Source organism: Scleropages formosus, chromosome 7 (genome assembly GCF_900964775.1).
Source record: "Scleropages formosus chromosome 7, fSclFor1.1, whole genome shotgun sequence".
NCBI lineage: Eukaryota > Metazoa > Chordata > Actinopteri > Osteoglossiformes > Osteoglossidae > Scleropages > Scleropages formosus.
The window spans coordinates 27,033,486-27,061,021 of record NC_041812.1 but is presented as its reverse complement, the minus strand read 5'-3'; the positions used below and the strand labels follow the sequence as shown (position 1 = coordinate 27,061,021).

The following is a 27,536-nucleotide window of genomic DNA, read 5'->3' as shown; positions in this document are numbered from 1 at the left end:
CTTTATGAGTTTCACATGAAATCATACACTATTCTTGGAGGCTCCTCTGATCTTCCTCTTAGAGCTGGTCCTTTGTTTTCTGTTTGGCTGGGATATAGGGCAGTACGGTTTGAGTGCTCTTGTCAGAGACAGTCTGTGTGCTGCTATTCCGTAACAGTTTTTTCCGGCTCCCCGGACGGAGGAGACCTTTTCTGGTGGCTGTGGTGGCCCCCAGTCCAACCTGCAGCCCTGCAACCCTCTGTGGCGAGTGGGCAGAGGTGGAGTCAAGGCAGTTGTGGAGGGATTGGTCAGAGGAGGAGGACAGGGTCGGTGTGGGAGAGGCTGCAGGTGGGCTGATTGCGTCATCTGTGTCCGGTGTTCCTTCCTCCCCCTCCTCATCCTCGTCGTCATCACAGCACAGTGCGTGGTACAGTATCTTGTCGCTAAACCGGACCCGCTCCCTGGTGCCAGAGGTCCGGGATGTCTTGTGGCTGTGCGTTGAGCTTGACGCCTCCTCACTGGAGGAGTCAGGGGTAACTCTCAGGGGGCCGTTGGGGATGGGGAGCCCACCATTCATCTGGGAGTAGGCTGTGGCAGTCATTGGTGGTGGAGGCGGTGTCCCGCATCCGCCATCCCGCATCAGCTCCGGCCCCCCCGCCGGTTCTGCGGGCTTCTGGTTTAGCCCAGTGCCCAGAGAGGTGCCCTCCAGGAAACTGCAGAATTCCCAGCTGTCCGAGAGCACGTCGGGGTTGAAGAAGTCCAGTCTGAAGGTGTCACTGAGACCCCGCTCACTGCTGGAGGTGCTGCTCACAGTGGCCACCGTCCAGTCATCTGGCTCCAGATCAAAGTCGAAGTCTGATGTCAGCTTGTCAATCTGACCCACCACCTAGTGGCGGAGAAGAGGAAGAGGGACTTTTAATGCCACATTACCTTCAAACAACGCCTTACCAGCACTGTGTTATGAGGGCACACACTCCTTCCTTCTCTTTACCAGCCACAAAAAAGACACGAGAGAGCTTCCAGTTCTAGGGGACCGAGGCGTTAATGTGGGAGTTCGTGATGCTACTTTAGGAAATTAGAAAAAACAGGAAATCCCATTGACTCTTGATTGTATCCTCTCAAAACAGCTCTGCAATTTAGCTACTTTGAACCTCTCAAAGCTCATAGACTGAGTGCTTGACTGCCGTTGCATGGCAAAGGCATCATGAGCTGCATCTGAACTATGTGGTAATTGCTCTCTTTTTGTTGCAAAGAATTTACTTTGTGCTCTCTGTAGCTTGTTCGAAAATGTAAAAAAATATAGAAGTATAAAAAGCACTGGAAAACAAGCATGCTGCATCAGGGATTAAATCTAAATTTGCCAGTCAGGTCTACAGAGTGTTAACACGGAGAGCGGGATGGTGATAAGTGTAGACAAGAGGCACAGAGGTGAATAAGAGGTACGTGGATTGATTGTAGTCTTCGCGTGAAATAACGTCACCTGATCATTTTACGCACAACCTCCTGGGCCTTAAAAGGCTTACAGACCCATCTTGTTTGTTAGAATGATTCACTAGTCATTGAAAGCAGGTGAAACGGTCAATTTGGATGCTTTAAGGAAGTGCCGACTGCTAAACGGCCTGGAAAGGCAGCAGGGATTTCAACGCGGCCTCAGCTTTGGACTCAGAATGGAGAGCCTTGAGAATTGAAGTCTTTGCAACTCATCTCTTTGCCAACAAAGCAGGGATTTGAATAAGATACCCTGTAGTCACAAGCTGAAATCTCACTTTCTGCATTACCCCAGTGCAATGGAAATATTGCTGGAGATTATTTGGGAAAGGAAGGAGTTTGTATACTAATAACATGCATAACCGTCATGCCCAAACCCCTGCGCTGTGGAACTAAAATGCCTGGGCCATTCTTATACAAGGGGAATATGGTAAATCAGCATAGCCAACATGTTTCACACAAGTAGAAACCTGAGGGTCTGGTGTCGTTTCACCGAGTTTTAAGAGAAAAGTTTCTCCTCCTCCTCCTTTTCTCCTCTTCAGATAATCTTTTCCACTGACTGTGTCTCACCTCATACCAGAATTTGCTTTGACTGAGTTAATAGGGTCCGCTGACTTTTTCTAGGTCACAGATGTGCAGGAGTGCAGGGACAGCAAGGAATAATCTCTGCATTCCAGAAAAAAAAATCTGAGAGTTGAGCAGGACTGAACAGCCAAAACAGAGAAAATGTACAAGTAATGTAGGAGTGCATCATCAGCAAGGGCCAGGTTGGGTTTTAAATGTGGGGTGTGCAATGGAAACCTGCCACATTAATTATAGTTCCCAGTGTAAAATCACACCTTTTTGTTTGGTTTCACAAGTTGTAAGATGGCAGAGATTGTGGCTCAATGTGTGTCTGTCACTCTTAGTATGAGAAGCAGATGCTATGTAGCACGCAGCTCATTTTCCCAGGATTTTAGGGGAAACATTAGCCCAAATAATAATAAACAGCCAAAACAAAATTAGTTTTATAGACTTTGACCATTTTTGCCAAGCACAGCGACAGGACTGAAATACCTAGTGATACCACGGTTTAATCCCTTGTGTACAGTATTAGGCAGAAAGGTTGGAAAGTTTTTATCCACATGCAAAAGTTGATCCCAGATGGGGTCTAATTGTTTTATACATGAGCAAGGTACATGATCAAAATGACACTTCTGAAATGAAATACCAAACAGCCAAAAAACCAGGAGCCTCCTTCTATAACAGCATCATCTAAGCTGCAATATGATAATATTGTGATGTATCCAGACTGTGACACTTGGGGTCCTTCATATACTATGGGTTTATTCTCTGGCACTGCTCTGCCCTTCAAGGGCTTTGCTGTGTGTTGGGCAGTCCAAGGCAGGCCATGCGGCAACGGTCACACACATCGCCCTCTGCTGCTCCGGTCTTTTAGGTGGGATCGCCGGCAGTGGTCGCACAGGGTTGGCCAAGTCTGGACAATTATGGCCATGGACTTGAGAGAGACATGTCCCAAGTTGGTACAGTAAGAATGATGTGAAAACAAAGTTTAAAAATGTAGACTGAAAGAGCAATTAATAGCCTGTTGAGAGACCAGGGGTGTCGTGGATGGGAGCACACTGTACTCTGCACACGTTAGTAGCTTTTGTCATTTGTACACCTGTTCCATTTTGTTAAACTCTGTTGTCTGTAGACGGATATTTACAATGGTACCAGGCGTTTTTAAAGCGTCACACCCTGTGGTTAAAACAAGAAAATATTTTCCTCTCGAGTAATTCGAGATGATTCTCAGCCTGTGCCGGTGACCTTTTTCTTGGAAGAACCATGATCTGACTACTAACATAGACACAGAAATGCTCAATAAAATACCTCCTTCAGCATGAATACTGAATGGGAAATGGCTTTACTTTTGTTGAAGGGTACAGTAGAGCGCCTCCTAGTCCTGTTTATATCAGATAAAGACGCTATGCTGGGCAGTGCTGTTCCCCAGGTATTGGCAGAAATTACAGACCGAAGATCCTGTGTTGATTTTAATTCTTGACTTTTTTCCAAATCAGCTGCCAAAATATCATCGCTATGCAATACAAACCAATTAGACAGCATACAAAAATAACCACCATCATGTCCTTGCTGAAGCGTGTGGAAGTACCATTTTTAATATAATTAGATGTTCATGCTGTATCCTTCATTGACTCCCAGTTCCACATTATTTTCAGCCCTTCCCTTGCTCTGTTGTCTGAGACACTTGTACACCACTACCCGCTGAGATAATTAACATTCTCCATGTCATTCATCACTGGGTCATCACTCTAAATGACAAGGATCTGCTCAAAGGAACTACCCAAAAAAATTTTTTTTTTTTTTTTTTTTTTTGAAAATATCTGGACCGTTGATGCGGTGTTATCTTTATTTGAGTATTGTTATGTAATACATATGATGCATGGAAGGTGGGCTTTACATCACATTTATTATTAACCTAGAAAATGGAAGTTGATTGTTTAAACGACATAATCACAATGTCCGCATTAAACAGGTCAACAGGAATTGCAGTGATGGACAATGTAAGTACTTGCACTGAGCAAGGGCACATGCTCATTATAAGCTACCAGCCATTTTGCTCTCTCATCTGGCCTCATTCCAGCTCCCATGGAAGCTCTGCTCAAGCGCCCAGGCAACACGCTAACAAACACTACCGTAATGAGCATGGAGCCGCAGCCTTACCTGACAGCTGGGTCATATAAGCGGCACCTGAAGGCTGCTGCATCATGGGCAGTTATTGACCCGGGTGCCCTGGAGAACCTCATTGCTGCGAATGGAGTGGTGCGTGCTGGATGCCGAGCAGCCGCCATCTGCGAGCCAATTTGCGGCACCTGCCCATCACAGTCCTCAAATAGCTTGCAAGAATTTTTGTTGTCTCTGCAATCATATGAGGACTGCTTGAATTAGTTCAGATCAGGTTTTTCTGTTAAAAGGTCTGGCTGGGGGCTGTGTGGCCACTGGTTCCACAGTATCAGGTACTGTTCAGACCAAATCTCCAACCAGCTAGAGTTGTGGCTGCATCACAGTGCTTTTAATTTACAGATGAGAGGACAAGTAAAACAGAGCAGGGGTTAGTATTACATAGCATGGTAGTTAGCTGATGTTGGTTGGTCCTGTCGAAGCCGTACCACCTTGTTTTACATCTTCCGGTGACACTAATTGTGTCCAGTTCTGGGAGCAAACTGACATCATATGGTGGATGGTGGTCTTCTGGTTCTTGTTCGTCACAATAAATAGAAATCCATTAAAAAAAAAGCTCCTAACAAAGAGAAAAGCCTCTTCAACACACTAGAAGAACACTTTTCATTTAAAAGGTGAGCATTACAGCAACTACACACACACACTGTCTGAAACCGCTTGACCCAAGCAGGGTCCCGGCGAGCTGGCGCCAAACCCAGCAACATAGGGCGCAAGGCTGGAGGGGGAGGGGACACACCCAGGACAGGACACCAGTCCATCACAAGGCACCCCAAGCGGGACTCGAACCCCAGACCCACCAGAGAGCAGGAACAGGGCAAACCTGCTGCACCATTGCACCCCTGATTACAGCAACTAGTCTTTCAGAATATCAATACAGGTGGTCCCCAATTTACGATGGGGTTACGTTCTGCGAAACCCACCATAAATTGAAAATATCGTAAGTCGAAAATACATTTAATACACCTAATACACACCTCTGCGTGACAGACTGGGAGACGCGGATCGTTGCCGCTGTCCAGCATCACGAGAGAGTATCGCTCCACATAGCGCTTGCCTGTGAAAAAATCAAAAGTCAAAATTCAAAGTACGGTTTCTACTGATTATCTTTTATTAGCTCACTCTACTTTTATCTGCATCTTGTCACTGTCATTCTGTCTGTGCTGTGGAAGTTTCTGTCACCAAGACAAATTCCTTGTATGTGTAAACATACTTGGCAATAAAGCTCATTCATTCATTCATTCATTCATCACCAGCTCACCATCGTAAAGTCGAAAAAATTGTAAGTCGAACCATCGTAAATCGAGGAACGACCCCTTCTATCTGCCAGGGACCTTTGCGTATGAGAAGTTTGATTTGAAGAGAGTCATTTAACAGCCTGTGATGCGTATGTTTGCATACACATTTTCCCCAGCAATGGAATGCATTTACATCCATCAGATTTTAATAGTCACTTGTCCTGAACAGGGTCGTTGTGAACCGGAGTCCACTGAGCGTAAGGCTGAACGGGGGTACACTCTGGGCAGGACGCCAGACCATTGCAGGAGTGTATTTACATGTTTATTAGTTACCCATTTATTTCCTTCCTTTTTTGTACCTGTTTATAGTTTACTTGGTCTGAATATATTACATTGATTAAAGGGCTAAAACAATCACACAAGGCATTCCTGCAAAATAGCTTTCCTGCATATCACTACTTCAGTCATACATGCTGAAATAAGCTGATTGAGCAATGAACTTGTGGACATTCTGAAGGATGTGACATGGCAGTTCCTCATTTATTAAGTTGAAAATGAATGATTTGGTCAGTTTATATTGGGGTGGTTGAGCCAGGTTTGTCATTAAAGTCACCAGAGAAGCGACCTTGTCGCTGAGCCAGCTCCTGGAACAGTGAAGAGTACACTGGTTAATTAATGGGGCTGGCATTGTAGGGAAACAAGGCTTAATCCAAATCAAGCCTGCGTGGCGCACATCTATGAGCATGTCACTGGTTCAGTTGTCCTTAAACGATGAATAATCCAACAAAAGACCCAAGAGAGATTCAAAAGAGGAAGTACCACAGATGCTGGAGAGAGGATTGACTTATGGTTTTAGATTGTTGTGCTATGTTATTAGAGACCCAGCTTGTTCTTTTTTTTTTTTACAGAGTGTGAAGGTGTGTATTTGATGTACTTTAAGTAATTAACTGTGCTAATGGGAGCTTTCGAGGATTGGTGTTCCCAGCTCGTATATTCATCTCCTTCCGCTGTAATATTCTTATACCAGTTTGGGATTTATACAGTCAAATCTTACATCGCATTGCTTTATGTTTATTCATTACATCCAATATTTGATCCAGGAAGCCAGCAATATGCAAATTATACAACATTCATTTCTTTCTAGATAAGGTTTAATATTGAATTTCTTATTACATTTGGCTGCAAATTTTATCCCATTGCTTTCAAAAAAAATAGCTGTCTGCAAGATGACATCATTATCATTTTAGTTCAGGACAGTGTGGAAAGGGTGATATTTCCACAGATCTCAAGTCCAACCTATTCATTTCCATTTTATCGGTGCATAAATTGCAAGTTTCAATTTATCAACTGTAAACAGAAAGCTATGATATCTCTCTGGTCATAAAACATATTGCTGCAGCATCTGTTCAGATTCTGTTTATATTTCCTGCAATACTGGGGTGGGGGGTTATTTTAACATATGGACTTCGAATGCACTTGCCCTCATTTTATGCTTTGGATGCTCTTGGTACCGGGTATTAAAATTGTAATGTGTGGAGACAAAGCAGGTTTTGATAGATTTTGATTAGGAACAACCCTTGCTGAAATATGTATCTAGGCGCCAGACTTGCTGATGGGACGTTAACCCACATATTTTGAGAACTGTCATTCTTTTGAAAAGTATCCTGTCTGACTATGTGCATGAAGCTGTGTAATTTACACATTTTGGAAAGTGTGGTACCTGTGAGTTCATACATATGGATCACCTACCCATGTGCATCTTGTGTAGCTTATGCATATATGATTTCCAAAGTAATTTTTGCTGTTCTGCTGTAATGGCTCACACGTGCTTTGACTTGATAGCCTCGCTGAATGTGCTAGGATTTGGAGAGTAGTGTAGGTACTAAGGAGAGAAGCCTTTGAGCTGGCGCCAATCTGAGCTGTGCAAGGCCAGATTGGTCCAGAGGCGACACTCCTTGGCATTGCTGGGCCTCGAGTGGCAAATGTTTGATGTGGACACGTGTGAACAGTACAGTGACACTCCCACAGTGGCTGACTGTTCAGGAATGACCGGTATCAGTAGGGCGGTCTGGTGAAGCCTACATTCTGACAACATGTTTTCTAGATACATATTTCAGTGGCCAATTAACTAGGCAAGGGAGAAAAAAATATGGTTCACTCCCTCTCTTTCTCTCTCTCTCTCTCTCTCTCTCTCTCTCTCTCTCAAATGCTGTTGAAATACTAGAGTGTGAATGTAGTAACGTGACGGACGGTGAAAGACAAATAAGGGTTAACGGGTAATTGCCTCTCATCCCCTCTCAATATTTGTACAAACTGTGCAGACATGAGAGAGCGCATCAGACCATTTCAATGACTTAATCAGCTAAGCACCCTTATAGTTTCCCCTTACAAATATTCAGTTTTATTGTACACTTGATGTGTGTGAATATAAACTATTATGGTGGATTCTGGTGTTAAAGGCGCCTTAGTTTGACCAATTGGATCAATTTATTGTGCTTTTTGATCTACATGTACTTAAATTTTGCACCGAAGGGGATCGGAACAAAGTTAACCATAATAAATCGTAATAAAAATATTGAAGCAGCTATAGCTGCAGGCATGAAAATTAATTTTTTTTTTTAGCATAGAGACAATATCCACATCCTTATTCAAGTAAGATTAGCAAGTAATAGAGAGGCATTTTTGTTCCCTCCAGTTGATGTGTGTCCACAGCATGAATCATTTTTCATGGTCTGTTGTTCCTTCTGTGAACCACATGGCCCACTCACACACACATTGTCATGAAAGTAATTCATCACCATTCACAGATACATCTCCGGAACACTGTCATTGAGCATAAAAAAAACTGGGTGGTGAGTCTCTCTTTTCACTGTTTTGCAATTCTTTGGTATGATGACCAATGAATCCAACAGCTACCAGCTCTCTTTAATCCCTCATTGACCTGAGCTTGATATAAATCTCATTATTTAATAGCACATCCATATCTCATTGCAAAGGTGAAGGTGCCATAGCCCTTTTCACCCTATGAATTCCTCTTTCTGGAAAACTGAGAAATTGGATGGTCCACGCACAGAGCCTCCGATTCGCAGACAGCCATGACTTTTCAAAAACCGCATGCCTTGGCAAACATCTGTGTTCTTTTTTGTCAAACCATTGTTTTGTTTGTTAAATGGTGTTGGCAAGTATGCATTGGGCTCAGCGCCTAATTAGCAGGTGCATCTGCTGTGTCGATTTTAACCAATATCTGAGCTTTCTTCTTTGAGATCTCTTGGGAAGAAACCCTCGCTTGGAGAAAAATTTCATTTGTCAGCATTCTTATCAATCCTGGCCTTTCTTCTGCCTTGGCAGCTGTACTACAAATATATTTTTAAACTTTATAATATTTCTTGCATCAATTTATTTATTATCTTTACACTTCTTGTGACTATTTTTCCAACTTTTAAATCTGAACTAGAATCTATAAAATCTGTAATTTCTGTAAAGCCACACTCAGTTTTCGAAAGGTTTCTGAGAGCACATTGATTTTACAGCACATTGATATTGAAAGTTAATTTTTGGGAATGGATAAGGTTCAGTCCTCTTTGGACAAGCGTACTTTTAAATATGTTTACACGCATCAGGCTGGATTAAGTGCCTCAGAAGAAAAATTCCATGAATAGCACTTAATCCTTTTAAGGTTTAACTGTTGCTTCATGTTCTTATAGTTCCATTTGCTCTGCACTCTGTTTGTGGGATCTTTAAAAGAGAAACCTCCAGATTTAACCCCACTCAAAGACCCCCCCAGAGGAAGTTTGCAAACCTGCAGTCTGCTTTGCCAGAAATTAGGACCAGAACATGTTACCCAGAAGGTTGTGTGGGGTGAGCCAGCACTGCTCCGGCCGCACTCAGGCCGCACTTCGACTCATTAGTCTGGTGTGGGAGGAGAGGTTGGCTGTGTGAGACCACCAGGCTGGCGTACATCCACCGCGTGGGCGCCCCCACCCACTGCATCTGACTGACCACCTGGGGGCTAGCTTGGTTGACATACCCAGCTCATTCACATGGCAGCTTGTCCATAGTTTTTTTTATGTTTCTGAAATGAACATTTTCCTTCTGTTGCATTTTCTTGTTTCACCTACATGCGAGTCCTTGATCCTGTGCAGTAATAACGAGACAGAACAAAATTCACAGCGGCCTTGGCTGTCTCCGAATGTGTCATGCAAACATCCAAGCATGGTTTGTCCAGCCTGTCAACTCGAAGTACTCTTACAGTTGCCACTCACCTCAGCTCCAGGGTCTATTACATTAGACTGGTCATTTCAGACATCAGCAACAGCAGTCTGAGCCGTCGGGCCGGCATCAGATCTGTCAGCCTCCTTAGAGAGAAGGTCCCTTCAGAACAGACAGACATTTCAGCAGGCAGCTGTGCAGCGCTGATAGACTTGGCCTCTGCACCATCTCTACACAAGTTGACTTTTTTTTTATTTTAAACAATTTTTTTTTTTGTTTTCCTCGTCCATCCAGTAGTTTGTTTTGAACTCTGGACTCTGAAGCTGTTGTCAGCTTTAGTCTGCCACGATGTCATAAAAGCCTTTTGAGAAAAGAGGTTTACTGTCAAGCAACTGCGCTGCGACTCTCTTGTATACCCAAATCCCCTCACCAACACTGTCCATTTATTTATTTATTTTGCTTTTCACAATATGGTGTCTAGTCTTTGCAGTGACACTTCCATTATTCCTATCACTGTTCATCTGGGTATTGTTTCAGCCTGTCTAGTGTTTGTAGAATCTCTTGAATACAAGAGAAAAATTGATCTATGTATATGTGTGTATTTGTGTGTTTTTGTGTATAACGGACTGCTGTATTGAAGTAAACAGCACGTTATTTCAGTGGATTTCCTATGTCTGATATTAAGATAATGGTTTCTTAGTTCGAACAAATGGTTACTTAAATTCTACTCTTCCTCAGTCTAAGAAATGCCACAATTATACATTCAGGTAAAATTTTCATCTTAATCTTAGTCTGGAATTTTTTTATCTGCCCCAGGTCTCAGATTCAGAAATACAGTTGGTTGTATCAGTTTGTATATAAAATTTCTATCTTTACTGCTAAATGCTAAAGTTTTAAAACTGAAAAAAAAAAATGGAAAAAATACCTTTTAAAAAAGACAACACTTCCAGTTGTCATCAGTAGCTGTGATACTGAAGTAGCTTTCACTTGTACATTTTAGAATTGATAGTTTCATTCCAAAAGTAAGAATATCTTCTTCCCGGACCTTATTTCCAATTCTGAATCATGCAACAGATTTAAGGATAATAAAGGAATAGTTCTTTCCCAGTAAGCCTAAATCCGTATTAATGCCCTCATCTGTTCTACAGGGGAAAACTGACATAATTAGTTTGTTGTACTGTCAGGCAAGTCGATTGATTAAAGCGCTGCAGATGGAGTGGAAGCAGCTGACATGGAAGCATTAACATGCACATTATAATACACGTGGTGTCAGAAGTGGGATGGTAAGCAGGCAGACATACATGTTGCAGATGACTCCAGTAGATTTTGCAGATGGGAATGAAGAACCCCACGCGTGGATGACTCTGTGAGCAATCATCAACCTGACATTTCTTTCTTCTGAACTGACCGCTCCCTGCCCCCATCACTATGCTGTGGCACTGCTATTACTGTGCCATCGTCTCCCTCACGCTCCATGCCACCTCTCGTCTCACTTCGCCTCATCTGGGCTGCCAGTGCATGAACCTGCTCTGTCTCATCGACAGCAGCTATAGGGACGCAGTCATCTAAAGACAAGCACTGTGTTATTTATGGCCAGTAAAAACCATGCCAGTGTGGCTACTGTGCACGTCTCCTCAGGGTACTGTTTCAGCATTCCTCTCTGCATGACTGTTTATTTTTACCAGATAGCCCTGTACTATTATTCTTTGCTATCGGATAGAAGTGTAAACATTATGAATGTCTTCTAATTAGCAGAACATCAGCATTGTTTTCTTACTTTGAGCCTGAAGTAAATTTAGTAGATGTCTGTGACAATTTTGCTTTAAATAAAGGGTTGAACTGGTGGGCCTTCTACTGTCTAGTATTCTGGATTTACATGGAATTGTCATGCTTTGATTTCCTTGTTACACCCTAGGACGGGTCATCAACAGAAATCCCATACCTCAGTGTAGACAGCCCGACTACTGTCAAGCACCCGCCCAGTCTGTGCGTTGCATTTTTTTTCATAAATAAAACTCAGATTTCCCACTGTGCATCACCACGAGCTGTAAACACTATTAAAATGTCACTTTTACCATCCTTGCTGCATATTAGGAAGCGCAGGGCTTATTCAGGTCATATTAAAGGGACAACTGCCAACTTGTGTGTGCAGCACACACAAGGAGCTTGCTACTCATGTGACACTCAATCATCATAGGGGACGATGAAGCACATACTTTCAGCATAAACGATGGAGAGAATGTAGACGCATAACAACGTTCGTATGTAACAGTCCCTGACCCCAAAACGATGAAGGTTACTTTATTAAATGAGGGTTGGAGGTTCAAGGACTCAAAAACAACAGTGGGAATGTGGTGGGGAAGTAGTATTGTATTTTTACCATTTTTCCTGAATTTTAGGATCCCTGCAGGGAACCCTGCCTGTTCAGAGAAAACAAGGCCTGTCACATTGCTGCATCTCAAATCTCAATGCAAACTCCAGCGGCCGCTAAGGGACCTCTCATACAGTTTCCTGTCTGTCTAACTTCACAGAGTATATTATTTCTTAGATTTTTCGAAAATAATATTTTCTCTCGCTTGCAAATTTATTGTTTGATATATATTTCAGTCATTGACACCTCATTTACACACATACCCTAATAAAAATATAAATAATATTATATATAAAAAAACAATATATTATAAACAGTGAAGTGAATTGCTACATTCACCGTGCTTATGTGGGTGTGTATGTACAAAGAACATTGTGGCTTCATTATATGTGTTCGGAAAGATACAATTGTGAGCACCTTTTCCTTGGAATTCAATATACACAATGAAAAATGCAATTAATTTTTTCTTAAGTCCTTATGTGCATCCAGTTGTTTGCATTATTTTTCAAATTATACATTACTACTTCTCTCACATGTTGTGATTATTTTAAACAGCTAGACATTTACTGCAGCAGTGTAGATGAAGTTTAATGGTCACCTTCTGTGACCCATCACCTGATTCACAAAGAGCATTGTCAACCTTTAGAGCAGAATTTGGCTATGAAAATTTGATATTGCCCAAGTTGTTATCACCAGTTGTTTACATTCTTTGTTATCCACTCTTCTGTTATTACTCAATATTGCAGTGCCCCACTTTCAGAATCTAATCTGAATCACAGTTTTGCAGCCTTACGATATTGGAGCATAAGTGGAACCATGCCAACAGTTTGGACAGTTTTTGTTTGTTTGTTTGTTTTCTCCCTTACGGCACTGGTCTTTTGGTGTGAATGTGGGTCAGTGGAATGTATCAGAAAATGCCAGATCTCGCCACTATTCTTTTTGTATGAAATGACAGCTGTGTGAGATGTGCCACAACCTGCACTGCTGACATTCAGGAAGGAAACACTGATTAGGAGCAAGGAAGACGGATGACAGTTGGATGACAGTTTCACACAGAAGGATAATGTTTCAGAGATCTGAATCATTGTTTACCTCAGTTTTATTTCTGGGCTTCCTTTGGCCCATTCATTTGTTTGGGCCCCTTGATATTCATTCCACTACAAGCTGATGTTGTGATATGGCATTTAATGAATATCAAATTTGGTAAGATTAATAGCCGCTATGTAACTTACAATAAATAAAGTGTACTCTTTAGTATGAAAGAAAAAAGTCTGAATTTTGACTTTTAATTAAGCATTATTGTGTGTTTTAACTGCCAATGAATGCATTTCAGAAGCAGATTTTTATATTTTATAAACTCCGGTAGGTTAGAATATAAAAGAGAAGCATTAGGTTGTACAATAGTTGTATTTACATCTCTTAGGTTCCAGAACAGTTTCATATGGACGTTCTCCTAGGTCGCTGCCTTTGATCTAAGATTGAAACTAATTTTTGGACTTAAGATGTTCAAAGACCGAAGTGGATTGTGGGAGTTCGCTGTGGGCATCCCTGTTGAGGGAGATGATCAGAAAGATGGCTATTTACGTGTACATTTGCCAGTGGAGATTTGTGTAGAATTTAAAAGCAGCTGAGCTTTGCAAAGGTATTCGGACACCTTCAGCAAATCAATAAGCAGCAGGAACAACTGAATACTTCTGCAGTAATGTTTTGTCTGCTAATCCCAAAGTGTTTTCCCCTGCATAGATATCTAAAATTAAGCTACATTCATTAAACTGACACTGTTCTCCAAAGCAACTTACAGTGTTAAGATACTTGGTTATTTACCCTTTTGAACAGCTGGGTCATTTTACTGGAGCAATTTAGGATAAGTACCTTATTCAAGGGTGCTACAGCTGGGGGAAGGATTTGAACCTGTCATTTTCAGGTCTAAAGGCAATGGTTTTAACCACTATGCAAGCAACTGTCCCTTGATTAGGTTTCATTACATTTTGGAATACTGAGATTTGTCATGATATTCTTTCTTATACTTTAAACATAGCTGAATGTTAACAGTTCCTTCAGTGTAATTTGTAAAACTTCATATCATTATTGTTTTGTTTTGTTCACCTTTGATTACAGCTTTCCAGGATCTTTTTGTGTTCTAGTGATTTTTAAAATATAGAAAATTAAAATGGAATATTTTAAAACAGTAAATTTAGTGATGATGAATAAAATTCATCATCCATCATCAGTTACTTCTCTCCTGTAGGGTACCCTGTCCAGAGGGTAGCAGTGGTAAATAGCCTATCATAGAAGCAAAGACAATGAAGCATGGTACACCCATGAGGTATTCACAGTCATTCACTCATTCACTGACTCCAACCACACACTAAAGGTTATTTTTAGTCACAATTCACCTGAACATGTCTTTGGAAACTGGAGTACCTGAAGAAACCTGTGTAAATGTATGAGAGCACTTGGTACTGTAGTGGTTAGAGGAGCTGCCTTTAGACCCAAAGGTTGCAGGTTTGAATCTCACCTGCAGGGGTAATACTCTTTAGCAAACCACTTACCCTAAATTGCTTTAGTAAAATTACCCAGCTGTATAAAAGAGTTTACACCCGAATAATTGTAAATAAATGTAGGGAATACAGATTAAGTGAGATTTGCACTCATCCAAAACTACAGCCCTGGAACATTGAAGCACATGCATTATCTACTGTGCCACTATGATGCCATAATGGATGAAATTTCTGCAAAACGGTCCTTGTTCAGGCATGGTATGAGATGCAAAGAATGTTGTTGTAGAATAGATTTCCGGTATAGGCAGAAGAGCACAAGCAGTAATTAAGCATAATGAACACACTAGAACTCCTGTTCATGCTTTCCAGTCCTCATCCACACCATCTTGACCTCACATTAGCATTTCGTCCCCATCGGAACCAGTGCAACACTTGTGCTTCCTCATTCTCCTTGTCCCAAGACTTTGCCTTTGTCCTGCCTGCTAATGGAAAGGCTTGGTTTCTGTCAGTTGGGGATATCACCTCTGTTTATTAGGCACTTTTCAAAAGACCAGCAGCGCAGCAATTGGGCTTCATTAGGTTGGGACTGCAAATTGGCCTTTAAGGACCTATTTTCTATATCCAAATCGTATTTTTTTGCAAGTGTCTTCACTTGTCTGCACCCCTTTCAGCTGTTCTGATTCAGAACACTGTATAGAATGAGCAGCAAGTAGTTTAGCGGTTAAGGCTGTTACCTTGCAATCTGCAGGTTCCTGATTTAAATCATACTGTGTACCACTGAGCAAGGTACCTACCCTCAACTGCTGCAGAAACAATACCATGTCGTATAAATGTGTTGTTCATCTAACATATTAGTTGTCTTGGTCAAAATAAATAATAATGATCAGTGAAGGCATATGGAGATATTACAGCTTCAAAAAAAACCAGCATTAGGAAATGGATTTTATTATTTGTTTTGGAAGATGCATCAGACATATCTTAGCAATAATTGTGTTTTTCTAGTTTTCTGCTGAAATAATTTATGATGTGGTAAGTATAGATTGTGCTATAAGCAAACAATATTGACTGACAAAAAATGTGGCAATTACAGGTTGAAAAGTGCATCAGTGGTAATACTGTGGAGTTTTGGGAAATCTGAGCACATAGGAAGTCTCATTACCTCAAACTGCAAATCTGTAAGGGATATAAATTTTGCCCTTGAAAACTGTTGCATGTTCTCCAATATAGTGAGTATTATCCTGGACAACCACACACACTGTCTCTCTGCCCTGACCTTAGAGAAAATAATAACATTGGTGAAGTAGGTCACACTGATTGTAGCTTCTGTTTAGCTATTTTTTGAAATGATCATTATTTATACACAAATCTGCAACCAGGCTGTTGAGAGGATTTCAGTTTAGGGTCGTGGCAGATTGTAGATATTGATGAGATCAGTTTGAGATTTAAGGGGTTCATGCTTAGCGGCACCCCTCTTAAATGTTGAGCGGTCCTACTAGTTCGTCATCCTTTATTGTGTCAAAAAGAATCTCATAATCTCATCTATCTCCTCCAGGTACCCTGAAGATACCAGAACATTCATTAAAAACATTTTCTCTCTTTTGAATTGAGAATAATGGATGTGTTAAAGAAAACCACCCATCCTACATTGCACTTCTGAGCCATAAATATTTATTTTTCTGAAAAAGGAGATTTTGTGGAAAAATCTGATCCAGTGTGACTCAAGCTGGTCTCATTACTCTTTGCGTTTGAATAGAAGTCTAATAGCAGAAGTTGGTTTGGTTTGGCATCAGATGCAGCAGTTAGGAAAGGTGGCACTGAGAGGTTTCAGGTGTGAATCTAAGAAAAACATCTAACTTTGCTTTTAGCAGACACATAGCATTATAAGTGGAAGTGCAGAGATTTAAAAATAAACCATTGTTTGAGGGGAAGATAACTGTGGGTTTGTATAGACACATTAGATGATGTGTGGATGCCTAGCAGAATAAGTTGCTCTTGCTTACTCTCTGTCATCCTACATTTGTATACATTCAGTGGGGGTTGAAAGAATTCTCCCCACCCTCCCCAAGCTGCCATCACAATTTGTTATGTTGAACTGTACAGTTACAACACATTTAAATTGTTTTTTTATAGTACCACACTTAGCATTTTTTGAACCATAATAGCTTTTATTGTAAAAGTAAATACTATAAAACTGAAAAATCCAGCTTTGTAAAGTATTCGCCTCCTTTTCATTTACTGTCATTAAAAAGCATGACCTCAGGCTGTCACTATTAGAATTTGAACAAGTTGTGGATGGAAATATACATATGCGCACTTAAACCATTTAATTTCATTCACTTGTCTTTAAAATAGCTTCCCCAGGACCAGTGGAATACACTTATTCACAGACACAAGTCAGATGAGAGATACAAAAGCTTCTGAGAATCCCAAGGAACACTGTTAAATTGTCAGGAAATGGAGGAGTCATAAAACTACCCAGAATCCTCAAAGGTCACTCCAAATACTCAGCAGCCAAGATGCCAAACACAATTCTGAAGGATGTGCAGCATGACACAAATCAGATGGGAAAAATTGTGACTCTGTTAACAAATGATCACGTACTCCACTAATCTAAGTTGCGTGGTGGTGAGAAACTGAATTTTAATTCTTGAATTTGCAAAAAAAATGGGGGATTATTTGGACTTAATGACAAGCAGTGTGTGTGGCAAAAAGGAGACACTTTATTATTTAGAAAACACCACCAGAAGTGTGGGGGTGGTAGTATAATGTTCTGGGTTTGCTTTTGATTGGCTGGGACTACTGGGCTTACCAAAATGTAGGGTAAAATGGATGGTGTAAAATGTAGCAAGATGCTGGAACAAAACCCTTTACAGTTTGCAAAAGATCTGAAACTGGAGCAGCTTAAACAAGACAATGAGCCTAAAACCGAAAGTCAAAGCTACTCTTGAATGGCTTAAAAAAAGGTGAAACTCCCTGAATGGCCCATTCAAAGTCCTGATATAGATTTTCTATGGCAGGAACTTAGGAATGCTGTTCCCTGTTGCTCCCCAAGTAACTTGCAAAAGCTGGAACAATTCTGCAAGGAAGAGAGGGCAAGCACTAAACCTTTAAAATATTAACAAGTGGTCACATTATAACATCAGAAATTTGAGGCTGTAATTGCGGTGAAAGGGGAAGCTACAGAATATTAAATGCCTAATAATTAAATGGGTGAATACTTTTCAAAGCTGGATTTTTCAGTTTGTTTTTTTTTCTGGCTTTTATAAATGATGTTGACTTTTCAAAATGTATTTTTTTTACTAAAAAAATTAAAAATCAAAATGAAACTTGCTCTAACTGGTTGTGTGGTAAAACAGCAAATTATGGTAGCAGTGTTCAGGGGTAAATACAATATACAGTGCTGAATGAAAGTATGCAAACCCCTTGTGCATCTTAATTTTACCAGGAAATGGTTCTTTAGTAAGATGCAGTCTTTCTGATCTGACAAAATAGGTGCGTAATGATCAATTCCATATGTTGCTGTAGAGGAAATCATGTATGGAGTAGAAAAACTAAAAAAAAAAGTACAGGTGCAAAAATAAGTGAACCCCAAGATGCATTGGTTTAACCAAGTAGGTAAGTAGAATCAGGTGTGTAAATCATAATATTTTTTTCATTTTATAAATTAATTATTATAATATTAATTTAATATTCATATCAAATTAACATTTTTTAATTAATTAATATTATTTAATTTAATATTTTCTTCAAGAAAAATGACCATCCCTATCAGGTTAATATATCTTCAAGTAGCAGTTTATACCCACACACATTGCATTCACACTTATATACAGGCAGTCCCCGAGTTACAAATGTTCAACTTATGTACAACCTGTAGTTACGAACTCCCCTTACTGACCAGAAGTTGATTTTTTTGTCACCCTTAAGTGACAATCAAATGAACACTTCATAATTAAGCCTGTTATATTAAGAATTCAAATTGCTGTACATACAATGATTCATAATAATAAATGGGAGTTACTTTGCGAAGCGCATCAAAACATTACGCGTTTACAACGGTTTGTCGGCTCGTGGGTCGGGTGCATGAGCCCGAAGTACGACAGACTTCCTCCTTTTCCCGTGAACAGTGTCTCGTGTTACTGCATTTGACTTTAATTTTTTTATTTTTACCCTTCTAACCATGGCACCAAAGTGTAAATGTGATGCAAGTGATGGTGATGCATCCAAAAAAAGGAAACGATCACAACTGAAACTGAAGAGTAAATAATAAAGCAAAAGGTGAAATGCCAACAAACAATGGAAAAAGCAAATGTTTCTTTAATATTTTGCACGCACCCATGCACGCACACACACAGTCTCTCTCTCTGAAAGACACTTTTCAACCTCTTCCTGGTTGCGGAATCTCACTCCAGACAACCCCCCCGCATTCTCAAACCCACCTTGCTTTGCTCTTCCAAGTCCTGTCCCTCATCATTCCCCAGTCCCGTTCCACGTCTCTTTGTTAATAACCTCCCACCTTGTCCCTCGACCTCGATTTCAGGTCCTCGCCTGTGTTCATTTCTTCAATCCACCGACCATTCACCTGTCCCTGACCACGAGAACATGTCTAGTCCTTTGATTGTGAATAAAAGATCCTGCACTTGGGTCCAGCCTCCTCTGTGTCCTCTGTTCATCATCACAGTAGTAACATTTATTATCTCTATGTCTCTCTCTTTTATAAATACTGTAGTTATATTTATTATTATTTTTGCTACATTTACATTTATTCATTTAGCAGATGCTTTTCTCCAAAGCGATGTATATCATTATATTATCATTACGTCATTACCTTCTATTGTTATTACTGTATTGTCATACTAAAGATGTTTCAGTGTATCCAAAGTGTTTCTTTGATGTTTTTTATGCATAGAATGGTGCCTGATATATGATATACTAAGTTAAACATTTGACAAACTGACATTAGATACCTACCATACCTAACTGTTACGACTTTGGTTAAAATCCGATTTAAAGACGGACTGAGGACACGGAACTCGCTTGTAATTGGGGACTGCCTATAGCTGTCTTTGTCCTCCGATTTATACTAAGCACAAAAACACTTTCATCAGCATGTTTGTGGTGCACATCAAGGTGTGTCAAGAATGAACCCTTTTTAATTGATCTGGAGAGCACAAAGTAATTTTTGAATATCTGATTTTTTTTAAAGAAGCAACAAGAGATTCTCACCTGCAAGGTCTTGGGCAGCCACCAGACACAGAAAAATTATCAAACTACCATCTAGTCAGTTCATACACTGCTGTGCAAAACTTAATGTAAAAAAGTCCCCTGCCACACACAAATTCTGTGTACATTCCAGATTGTGATCACGTATCCTTTGTCATAACACCCCAGATCTTTTCCTGATAGCTTGCGTCTTCTTTGCCTCCTTCCCTCAGTCCTTCGCTACTGGTTTCAGGAAGGACACAGAAGAACAGTGCTGTCACACCCATCCTTGTGTCAACCCTGAAACCAATGTTTTAACTTTTGCCCAGGGCAGCAGTAATGGAGGTCACTGTATTGGTCTTTCCCCCACCTTTCAATCCCTCTCTATCGACCTTCTCTATTTAGTCGACAATAAGAGGAACTCTTTGCCAAGCAAGGACAGGCATTGAATCACTTTTTTTGGCACCAGGAAGAACAAACCTTACATGTAATTTGCTTAAAGTGCCAAGTACACCTACTACTATTTTTAATGCAGTGAGATGTTGAAAACCCCTTTATTGTTCACAGATGTACTATAATGAACTAAATTCTGCAGTACCAATTAGCAGCTAATGCTATGGAGTATCGTTCCAAGTTTAAGGTTGTGAAATTGACTTTTTAACCACTACCTTGTACTTTAAAAAGCACTAATGTATTGTAATAATCTTGCAGTTGTGCATTGCCTCGGACAGAGGTGTCAGATAAATAAATAGTAGTAAAGAATTTGTGTCGAAGGTCATGCAAATTACCTTACATTACAAAATGTCAAGATTTGTGTTTATTCTAATATATTCCTCAGGAATGATATTTTGCTTCTCTGATGGTGAGGTGAATTACTTCTTGCTGCAAGGTCTGAAAAGACAGAAGTACGTGTGACACTTTGGTTCCAGAACATGACAGATTCTTCCGCTGATTGTGGGAAAATAGGGAGGTACTGGCGCCTTGAATGAGAGCAGTCCATTTCTATCACCAGCAGCCTCTCCAGAGCACGACTATAGAAAATCGGTGCTCTGTATACCATTTTTAAGTGATTGGGGAGCTATCTGCAGTAACGACAGAGCAAGAGGTCTCCAACAACCCTAAGCAGAAAGTAAAAACCAGTCTGGACTCTAACACTGCTCTCACAGCCAGTTTAATGTTGTTTTTGGAGGTTTAAATACAAAAAAAGTATATTGAATTACGGACAAGTCTCTCTCTGATATTATTGCTGTTTTACCCTGAAAGAACACACTCTTGCCAGCTTTTTGGGCAATTAAGTACCACGTCCGGATTGTATTCACAGCATAAATGTGCACTACAGCAAACCAAGCAACACCCCTGGCTACAGCTATAAGAAATGATCACCACTTTTACACCGAGGTTGCCAAAAGGCCAGGGTGAAGAGAGACCATTATCTCCAATGAGCACCACTCCCCACCCTTAACCTCCCTGATCCCACACAGCAACTTAATCCCCAAGAGGAAGGATAAGGGTGATGCCATTGTACTTACATATTACAGGCTGAAATGCCTGTTCGTTCCTCCCTCACACTGCATTAGTCGTGATAAAGATATTTTTTCCATTATGGGGGAGATGTATTGATGCATTGGAGAAATGCATGAAGGCTGTTTTATGCTGTGGATCATGGATGATGACGGTAGTGATGGCTCCTGCCCTGAACAGAGCTGACTTGAGATCATCCATTAAACATTTCCACCTCTCCAAGAAAAAAGACAAAATTATTATGTTTTTCAAAGTGCTTGGCTCACACCCAAAAAGAGCAAGATGCCATTTGTACGGATCCAGCACAGAGGGGTTGGGTGGCCAATCAGGGAGGCTCACTAAACCAGCAGGTTCTCTTATTTATTTTTAATTTTTTTATGAGTAAGCTTTTCTGCCAGCCACATTGCACTACTTCAGGGGGCTGACATCTTTTGGTGTTGTTGCTTTCCTGTACATGCCAGTCTAAAGGTTGAAAAAAACACGTTTTTACGGTTTTTGTTCATGGAGTGCATGCAGAGCATAAAGGCCCTGTGTTGCTGGGTTCAGTGAAACCCGTGGCCAGGCGCTCATTCCATCCGTTTAGGCCAGGTCAACTGACCTTCTGCTGTCACGCCACATTTAATCACAGACTAGAGGTCAGGAGACACTGTTCAATTTCTCTTCCCGCCCTGTGCACTGAAATGCACCTGTAGTCTCTGCATTCACCTTTGTACCGAGAGCACTGGGAACTGAATGAGGTTTGACATTAAGGGGTTACAGGAGAGACCTTAATCACACTATGGTATGAGCACAAAACCAGGTGAGCTCATCCCTGCATCCAAAAAACACATGGCTCATTGTCTGATCAAAGCGGTGCGCAGCTCGTAAGGACTGGGTAAGGTATTAGCAACGAGTTGTCTATTTGCGATCACACTGTGGCTGGGACCCCTCTGAGGTTTGTATGGTCATAGTAGGTGTGCCTGCCACTCGGATAACACCAGAAAAAGACAAGTTGTGCTCCTAAATTTTCAACACGTTGACTACCGGAGTGGTCCCCAAAGCGGATGAAGACAACCAGCTGGCTGGTCTTCTTGGGCACGGAAATAGACTGCAATAAGCAGGGTATAAATCGGAATTCGGTGCAGAGCAGATGGCTTTCCTGATGTTCATATTGTCTCTGTTTGAAGTGAATATTTTTACAACATCTGCAATTGCTAGTTTCACAGAACTTTGAGCCATTGTGGGAAAAATTTTGAGATAACCCTTAGCTAAAATGATTCAGCAGGTCACGCATAATTGGGGAAAAGGTCTTTATGGGGTAGTCAGTCTGGTTTTGATTCTGTTTCTAAAACTGTGCTCCATCTATTTGAAGTAATACATTTATATTAGAAAGTCTATTGCCCACCAGTGAGTTTTCATGTCAGCAGGATAACTTTACAGCTAAGTGTATATGTATTTGCAGCAATGTCTTTTGTGGGTTGTTGCCTCCTAGTATGAAATTCATGACTCCATCGCCAAATCCATGAAACCCAGCTCATTTGTTGGATTTGCACTGGGTTAGAATTCCAACTGTCAAGAATACTTCACAGCTAGAACATAGACAGCTACGTACCATTAGTAAAGATATGGAGATGATAGCTAAAGCAAGTAACGTACTCCATCTTTAAGATTGCTACCTTTTCCCGATGCCGTTTTAACCAAAGATGTCTGTCCCAAAAATTCTCGAAAGGGGCCTAAGCAGAAAATTATGCGAGGAATGAAAACACATGAGTGAGGTCATCCTTCAGCATAGACTGGATTGAGGGTCAGCTCGAACGTCCCAGAGAGAAACTTTTTGGGGTGCCCCCAACTGACTTTTGCTACACGTTTAGCGGTGTTGGCACCGTTTTATGTAAGTGGCCATGGCTGTTATGTAAAGAGCAGTGCTGTGTGTTTTCACACTTCCCAAGCAGCACAAAGCAGTGCTGTGACGTTGCAGGGCTGCCAGCGGAGCTGGGCTCACTTCAGACATGGGCCAGTTGCTATTCCCACGGCTGTTGCCATGCCCTTTCCTGTCGCTAAGCTGTGAAAGAGAGAGAATGCATGTGCATCTGCTTGTGTGTGTGTGTGCCTGTGTGTAAACTTTTTGCTCATCTTACAGAGGCATTTTATGGAAAAATGCACCCACATTGGCAATAAAGCCTGAGAAACAGAGCTTGCAGAGATGCCCCAAAAAACAAGTGTTATTAAGGTTTTCTAAGGGCTTAAAAACTTGATTGTTGCTTCAAACTGCATTGTTCAAATGGGATTTAAAATTGTTTTTGCATTAAATTAAAACCAATGGAATATCTCCATATGGGCAGCAGTGGCACTTCAGGGTGACGGAGCTGAACATGTCACTAGGGGGTTGCATGTCCTAGTCCCAGGAATGCAATTTTTGGCCCGCTTACAGTCTTAGAACAATTGTAAGGTCTATGGAAGAGCTTTTGTGCACAAGGGCATCGGTGAGCTGTGTAGATGGCAGTCATAGTAGCACATTGTTAAAAATGAGATTGTCTCATATGATGTTTCTTCCCCATGTCTGAATCCATCAGACCTGTTTGCACATATTTATTTTGTTATAGATGTTACACTATATTAAGCACTCAATCATCTGTGCTGGGTGGCAACAGAGCTCGTCTACAGGTGAAATGAACTGCACAATACATTTAAAAATATTGTAGGATGTCATAAGAAGGACCTTCCAGTTGTTTCTTGTCATTCTGTATGTGGTGGTTTAGTTGTGTTTTGGTGTATTATGTTTTCGTGTTGAGAATTGTTGATGCCAAGGCGGTTTATTCGTCATATTTGCTTGCCCACCTTAAGTATGTGTACTGTTGCATTGTATGTCCTCCTTGGGGTCTTGATTTGGGTGGCCCAAGTGCTAAGTGGCTGTGCCCGCTGAAGACCCCTGGGTAATTATGAAGTCAAGGAACATAATGTGACCCAGCGTTACCTGAGTTGTTTGTTGTTACTATCCATAGTTTTTTGCTTTAGTGATTCCTTGAGACAGTGGATATAATAAAGAAATGTTGTTAGTACAACTTCCTACTATTAAGCCATTTCTCAGTCGCTGTGGAATTGCCATTTCTACTTGTGTCTGCAATATTTGTCAGAGCTCTCCAGCAGAAACAGGCCAGTGTGCCAGCAAACGAGACCTGAGACTGGAGGGTCAGAAAGAACCGCTGATGGGAATCAGCTATCCCTCTGGATGACGTCTGTGTGCCCCAAACCACAGCAAGGTTCCTCTACCCTTTACCCTCTGCACCCTGCTGCTGTGCTGGGTGGGGGTTTTCCACTAATGGACAACTGCTGGACTCCTGCATGGAGCCTAACTGTATCCCAGGGCGGAGGGGAGCGGAGGGGAGTCGGGCTGAAGCTTTGCTTGGGCAGGAGTTAGCAATGTCCCAGTGTCCCACTGCCAGAGTATTTCCTTTGGGGGTAACAGGTAAGGGTGATATTTCTGCACACAGCTCAACAAGGTATATCAAGATAGATACGCATGTGTATGCACACACTTTCCTCCAACAAGAGTCTTTTTCTGTCTTGTGAGCCCACCTTTGGTAATAAACCAAAATTTGTACACATCGTAAAATGCCTCACAGCCACAATTCTGCGCCTGAATCTGTCGCCACCCGGGAGATCCGTGAAAACATCACCAGGCTGTACACAAGATTCTTGCAGAGCTGAAGGAATGGTGGGGGCAGATGCAGAATGTGTAACTGCTCTGAGTTGCAGTGGTGAGGCCCCTGACCAGCCGCAGGTCCAGTGGAACTGCTTCAGAGGGCTGGCACGCTTAGCCCATCCGTACAATCAAGCCCTCGTGCGGAGCGCTCGGCCCAGCGGGCGGCTAGAAGAAAGCGTGATACAGCTCGCTGCAATAGCTGAGGCAACATTATCTCAGTGCGTGTCTCCAGCTAAGATCCTTTCATCTTGTTACCATGGCAGCTTTCAAAACACGGTGAAGGTCTGACCGCCAAACTGGTTATGTAACTATGCCAAGTTCTGTTTTCCCACCTAAGGAAGGCCTCTGTTTTCATCTGCATGGTGCTCTCCTCCTCACCGGGACTGTTCAGCACCACTAGACCCGCTACGTTTCTCCATCACAAATGCCTGCATGTTGCCTACTATGCCGCACTCACACTTCGAGGTTGGCGGGGCCCTGTCTGCTGATGCCTTCCGGGAGTTATCCCTGAAAGACGCACCTGTGGTACCTCACCCCAGTACTGGGCCGGCAAACAGAAGCTCAGTGATGCTAACTCATCAGCTGAGACTGTTTTCCATGCAATCCTGTAATTTTGTCATTTTAGCTTAAAAGTACTCACTAGATTCACCTGTCCTCTCCCCTACGGACTCAGTAAAACAAAGCTATTAGCTATTAGCAAAGCACTATGTAGTGTAGCGACTATAAATGCGAATGTAACTATGAGGTTGCCAGTTCCAGACCCAGGTGGGGTTCTGCTAAGGTACCTGTAGAAGTACTTAATTCCATTCACTCCAGTGAAAACAGCCGCCTGTCTTAAATGGGTGCAATGGCAAGACCCTTCAGATAAAAGCATTAGCTAAACAAAGGAACTAATAATGACAAAACGATAAAGGTAAAAGCCATGATGGAGGAGAGTCTCACCTCCCGCAGCTCCTTGGCCACCTCCTTCAGCTCCAGGAGGATTCCCTCCAGCTGGTCGATCACCATCCTCATGTGGCTGCGGATAATCTCTCTCTGGCTGGGGGTCTCAGAGTGGTCCCGAGCTGGAGCACCGCTGAGGGACATCCTTCACAGGGCTGGCAGCTGGACTGGCTGGGGGGCCACCGAGGGGTCCATGTCTCTGGCCGCGGGGGGGAGGCGCAGTGCAAGTGATCCAGATGGGAGCTTCGGCGAAGCAGAGAGGTCTCAACATCTTAAAGTGCGCCGGGCCGGCGGAGAAGAGCGTCTGCTGGCGTCCTCGTGTGTCACACGCACTTCTCTCTCTCCTCTCTCTCTTTCAGCAGTGAACCAAAGCATAAGAAAGAAACGGGTACATTAGAGGCACAGTTCTGGTGTAACAGGGAGTAACAAGAGCACATGCAATAGGAAAATAGGTCCAGAAACTCTACTTGTCATCATGCACGTGTATGTATACAGTGTTTCGGTTAAATTTTAATACAGGATACTATAGTGTTTTGAAACCACTTTTCAATGCTTTAGTTCATGATATTCTGCTCGTTTTTACCGAAAATGTAAGAACCATCCAGGCCTTAGTGGACTGGGGGTCGTGTCAACTTGCCCTCTTGTGCCACCATAATCCACGGCAGACAGACCACCGGACCCAAAGCTGCTCTGTGTGGTTTGTTTGTGGAGACAGATGACCTTCCTTTCCAAATATACCCCTTTTTGTGTTTCCTTTATATATTTTTCTCTTTAAACTTTAGGAAAACCAATCCAGAGATGGTGCCCCCAGTGTCCTGGGCTGTGTTGCCTTTCCTTCAGTGCGGATAAAATTTTGAAGCCAGAGCTATGTGGTGTCAGGGCTCCTGAATTGTGTCCTTTCCTCTCCAGATGACCAGCCGTAGGAGGCAGGAGGAGGAGGAGGAGCAAAATCTCTGATCTTCTGCTAAGGACCACTAATCCCAGGCTGGGAGCGGACAGTAAAAGGGATTTCAGAAAGGAAGCCGGGGCTCTGTGACTCACGATCAAAGCGCACTGGTGGGGGGCGATGCGCCGAGCGAAGAGGAGGAGGGAGGACAGGACCCCGGTGGAGAGATGACTCGGCCGGAGCACCTCTCATGCTGGTCCAGAGCCGCCGATCCGTTTTGACCCAGAGGAAGCCCGGCAAGAACCAGCAAGAATGACCGGTGGTGCCCGGGCTCTTGCCGCCTGAGTCCAGCCAGCTGGGCTGTGTGCTTTCAGCTGTTGTACTTTTAAGGGGACGTGTGTGTTTCCTCACACGCTGCCATGTAGGAGTCCTTGCCAGATGAGAAGGCCACCAGCCAGAGGTCCATCCCTGATCGAGCCAGAGGTAAATCCCAAGTAAAGTGTCCCCCCAAAGAACGAGGCAAGTGCGGGGGGAAGGACTAGCTCACACTGGATCCGTGGCAACGATGCTGGAGGAGAGGGAGACTCAGCTATCAGCTCCCCCTTCTCTCTGTCTCACACACACACACACACACACACACACACACACACACACACACACAGAGTCCGCCAACAGGAGCACAGCCGAGCCAGAGAACGAGGCAGTCCTGGAGCGGAGAGCGGATAAAGCTGGCGGTACTCCCAGGCCCGGCAGCTTCTTGGTTCCTCTCGGACCCCGC

General features: G+C 42.3%; 1 protein-coding gene across 1 annotated transcript; it reads right to left on the bottom strand.

The window, feature by feature from the left end:
- On the bottom strand, nucleotides 1-27,407 carry LOC108926190 (inhibitory synaptic factor 1-like). Its single transcript, XM_018738756.2, has 3 exons — nucleotides 26,914-27,407; nucleotides 25,873-26,224; nucleotides 1-865 (listed from the first exon to the last, which is right to left on the bottom strand). The coding sequence occupies exons 2-3, from the start codon at nucleotides 26,014-26,016 to the stop codon at nucleotides 59-61; spliced, it is 951 nt and encodes a 316-aa protein (XP_018594272.1). The 5' UTR covers nucleotides 26,017-26,224; nucleotides 26,914-27,407; the 3' UTR covers nucleotides 1-58.
- Between the last annotated feature and the right edge of the window lie 129 nt (nucleotides 27,408-27,536).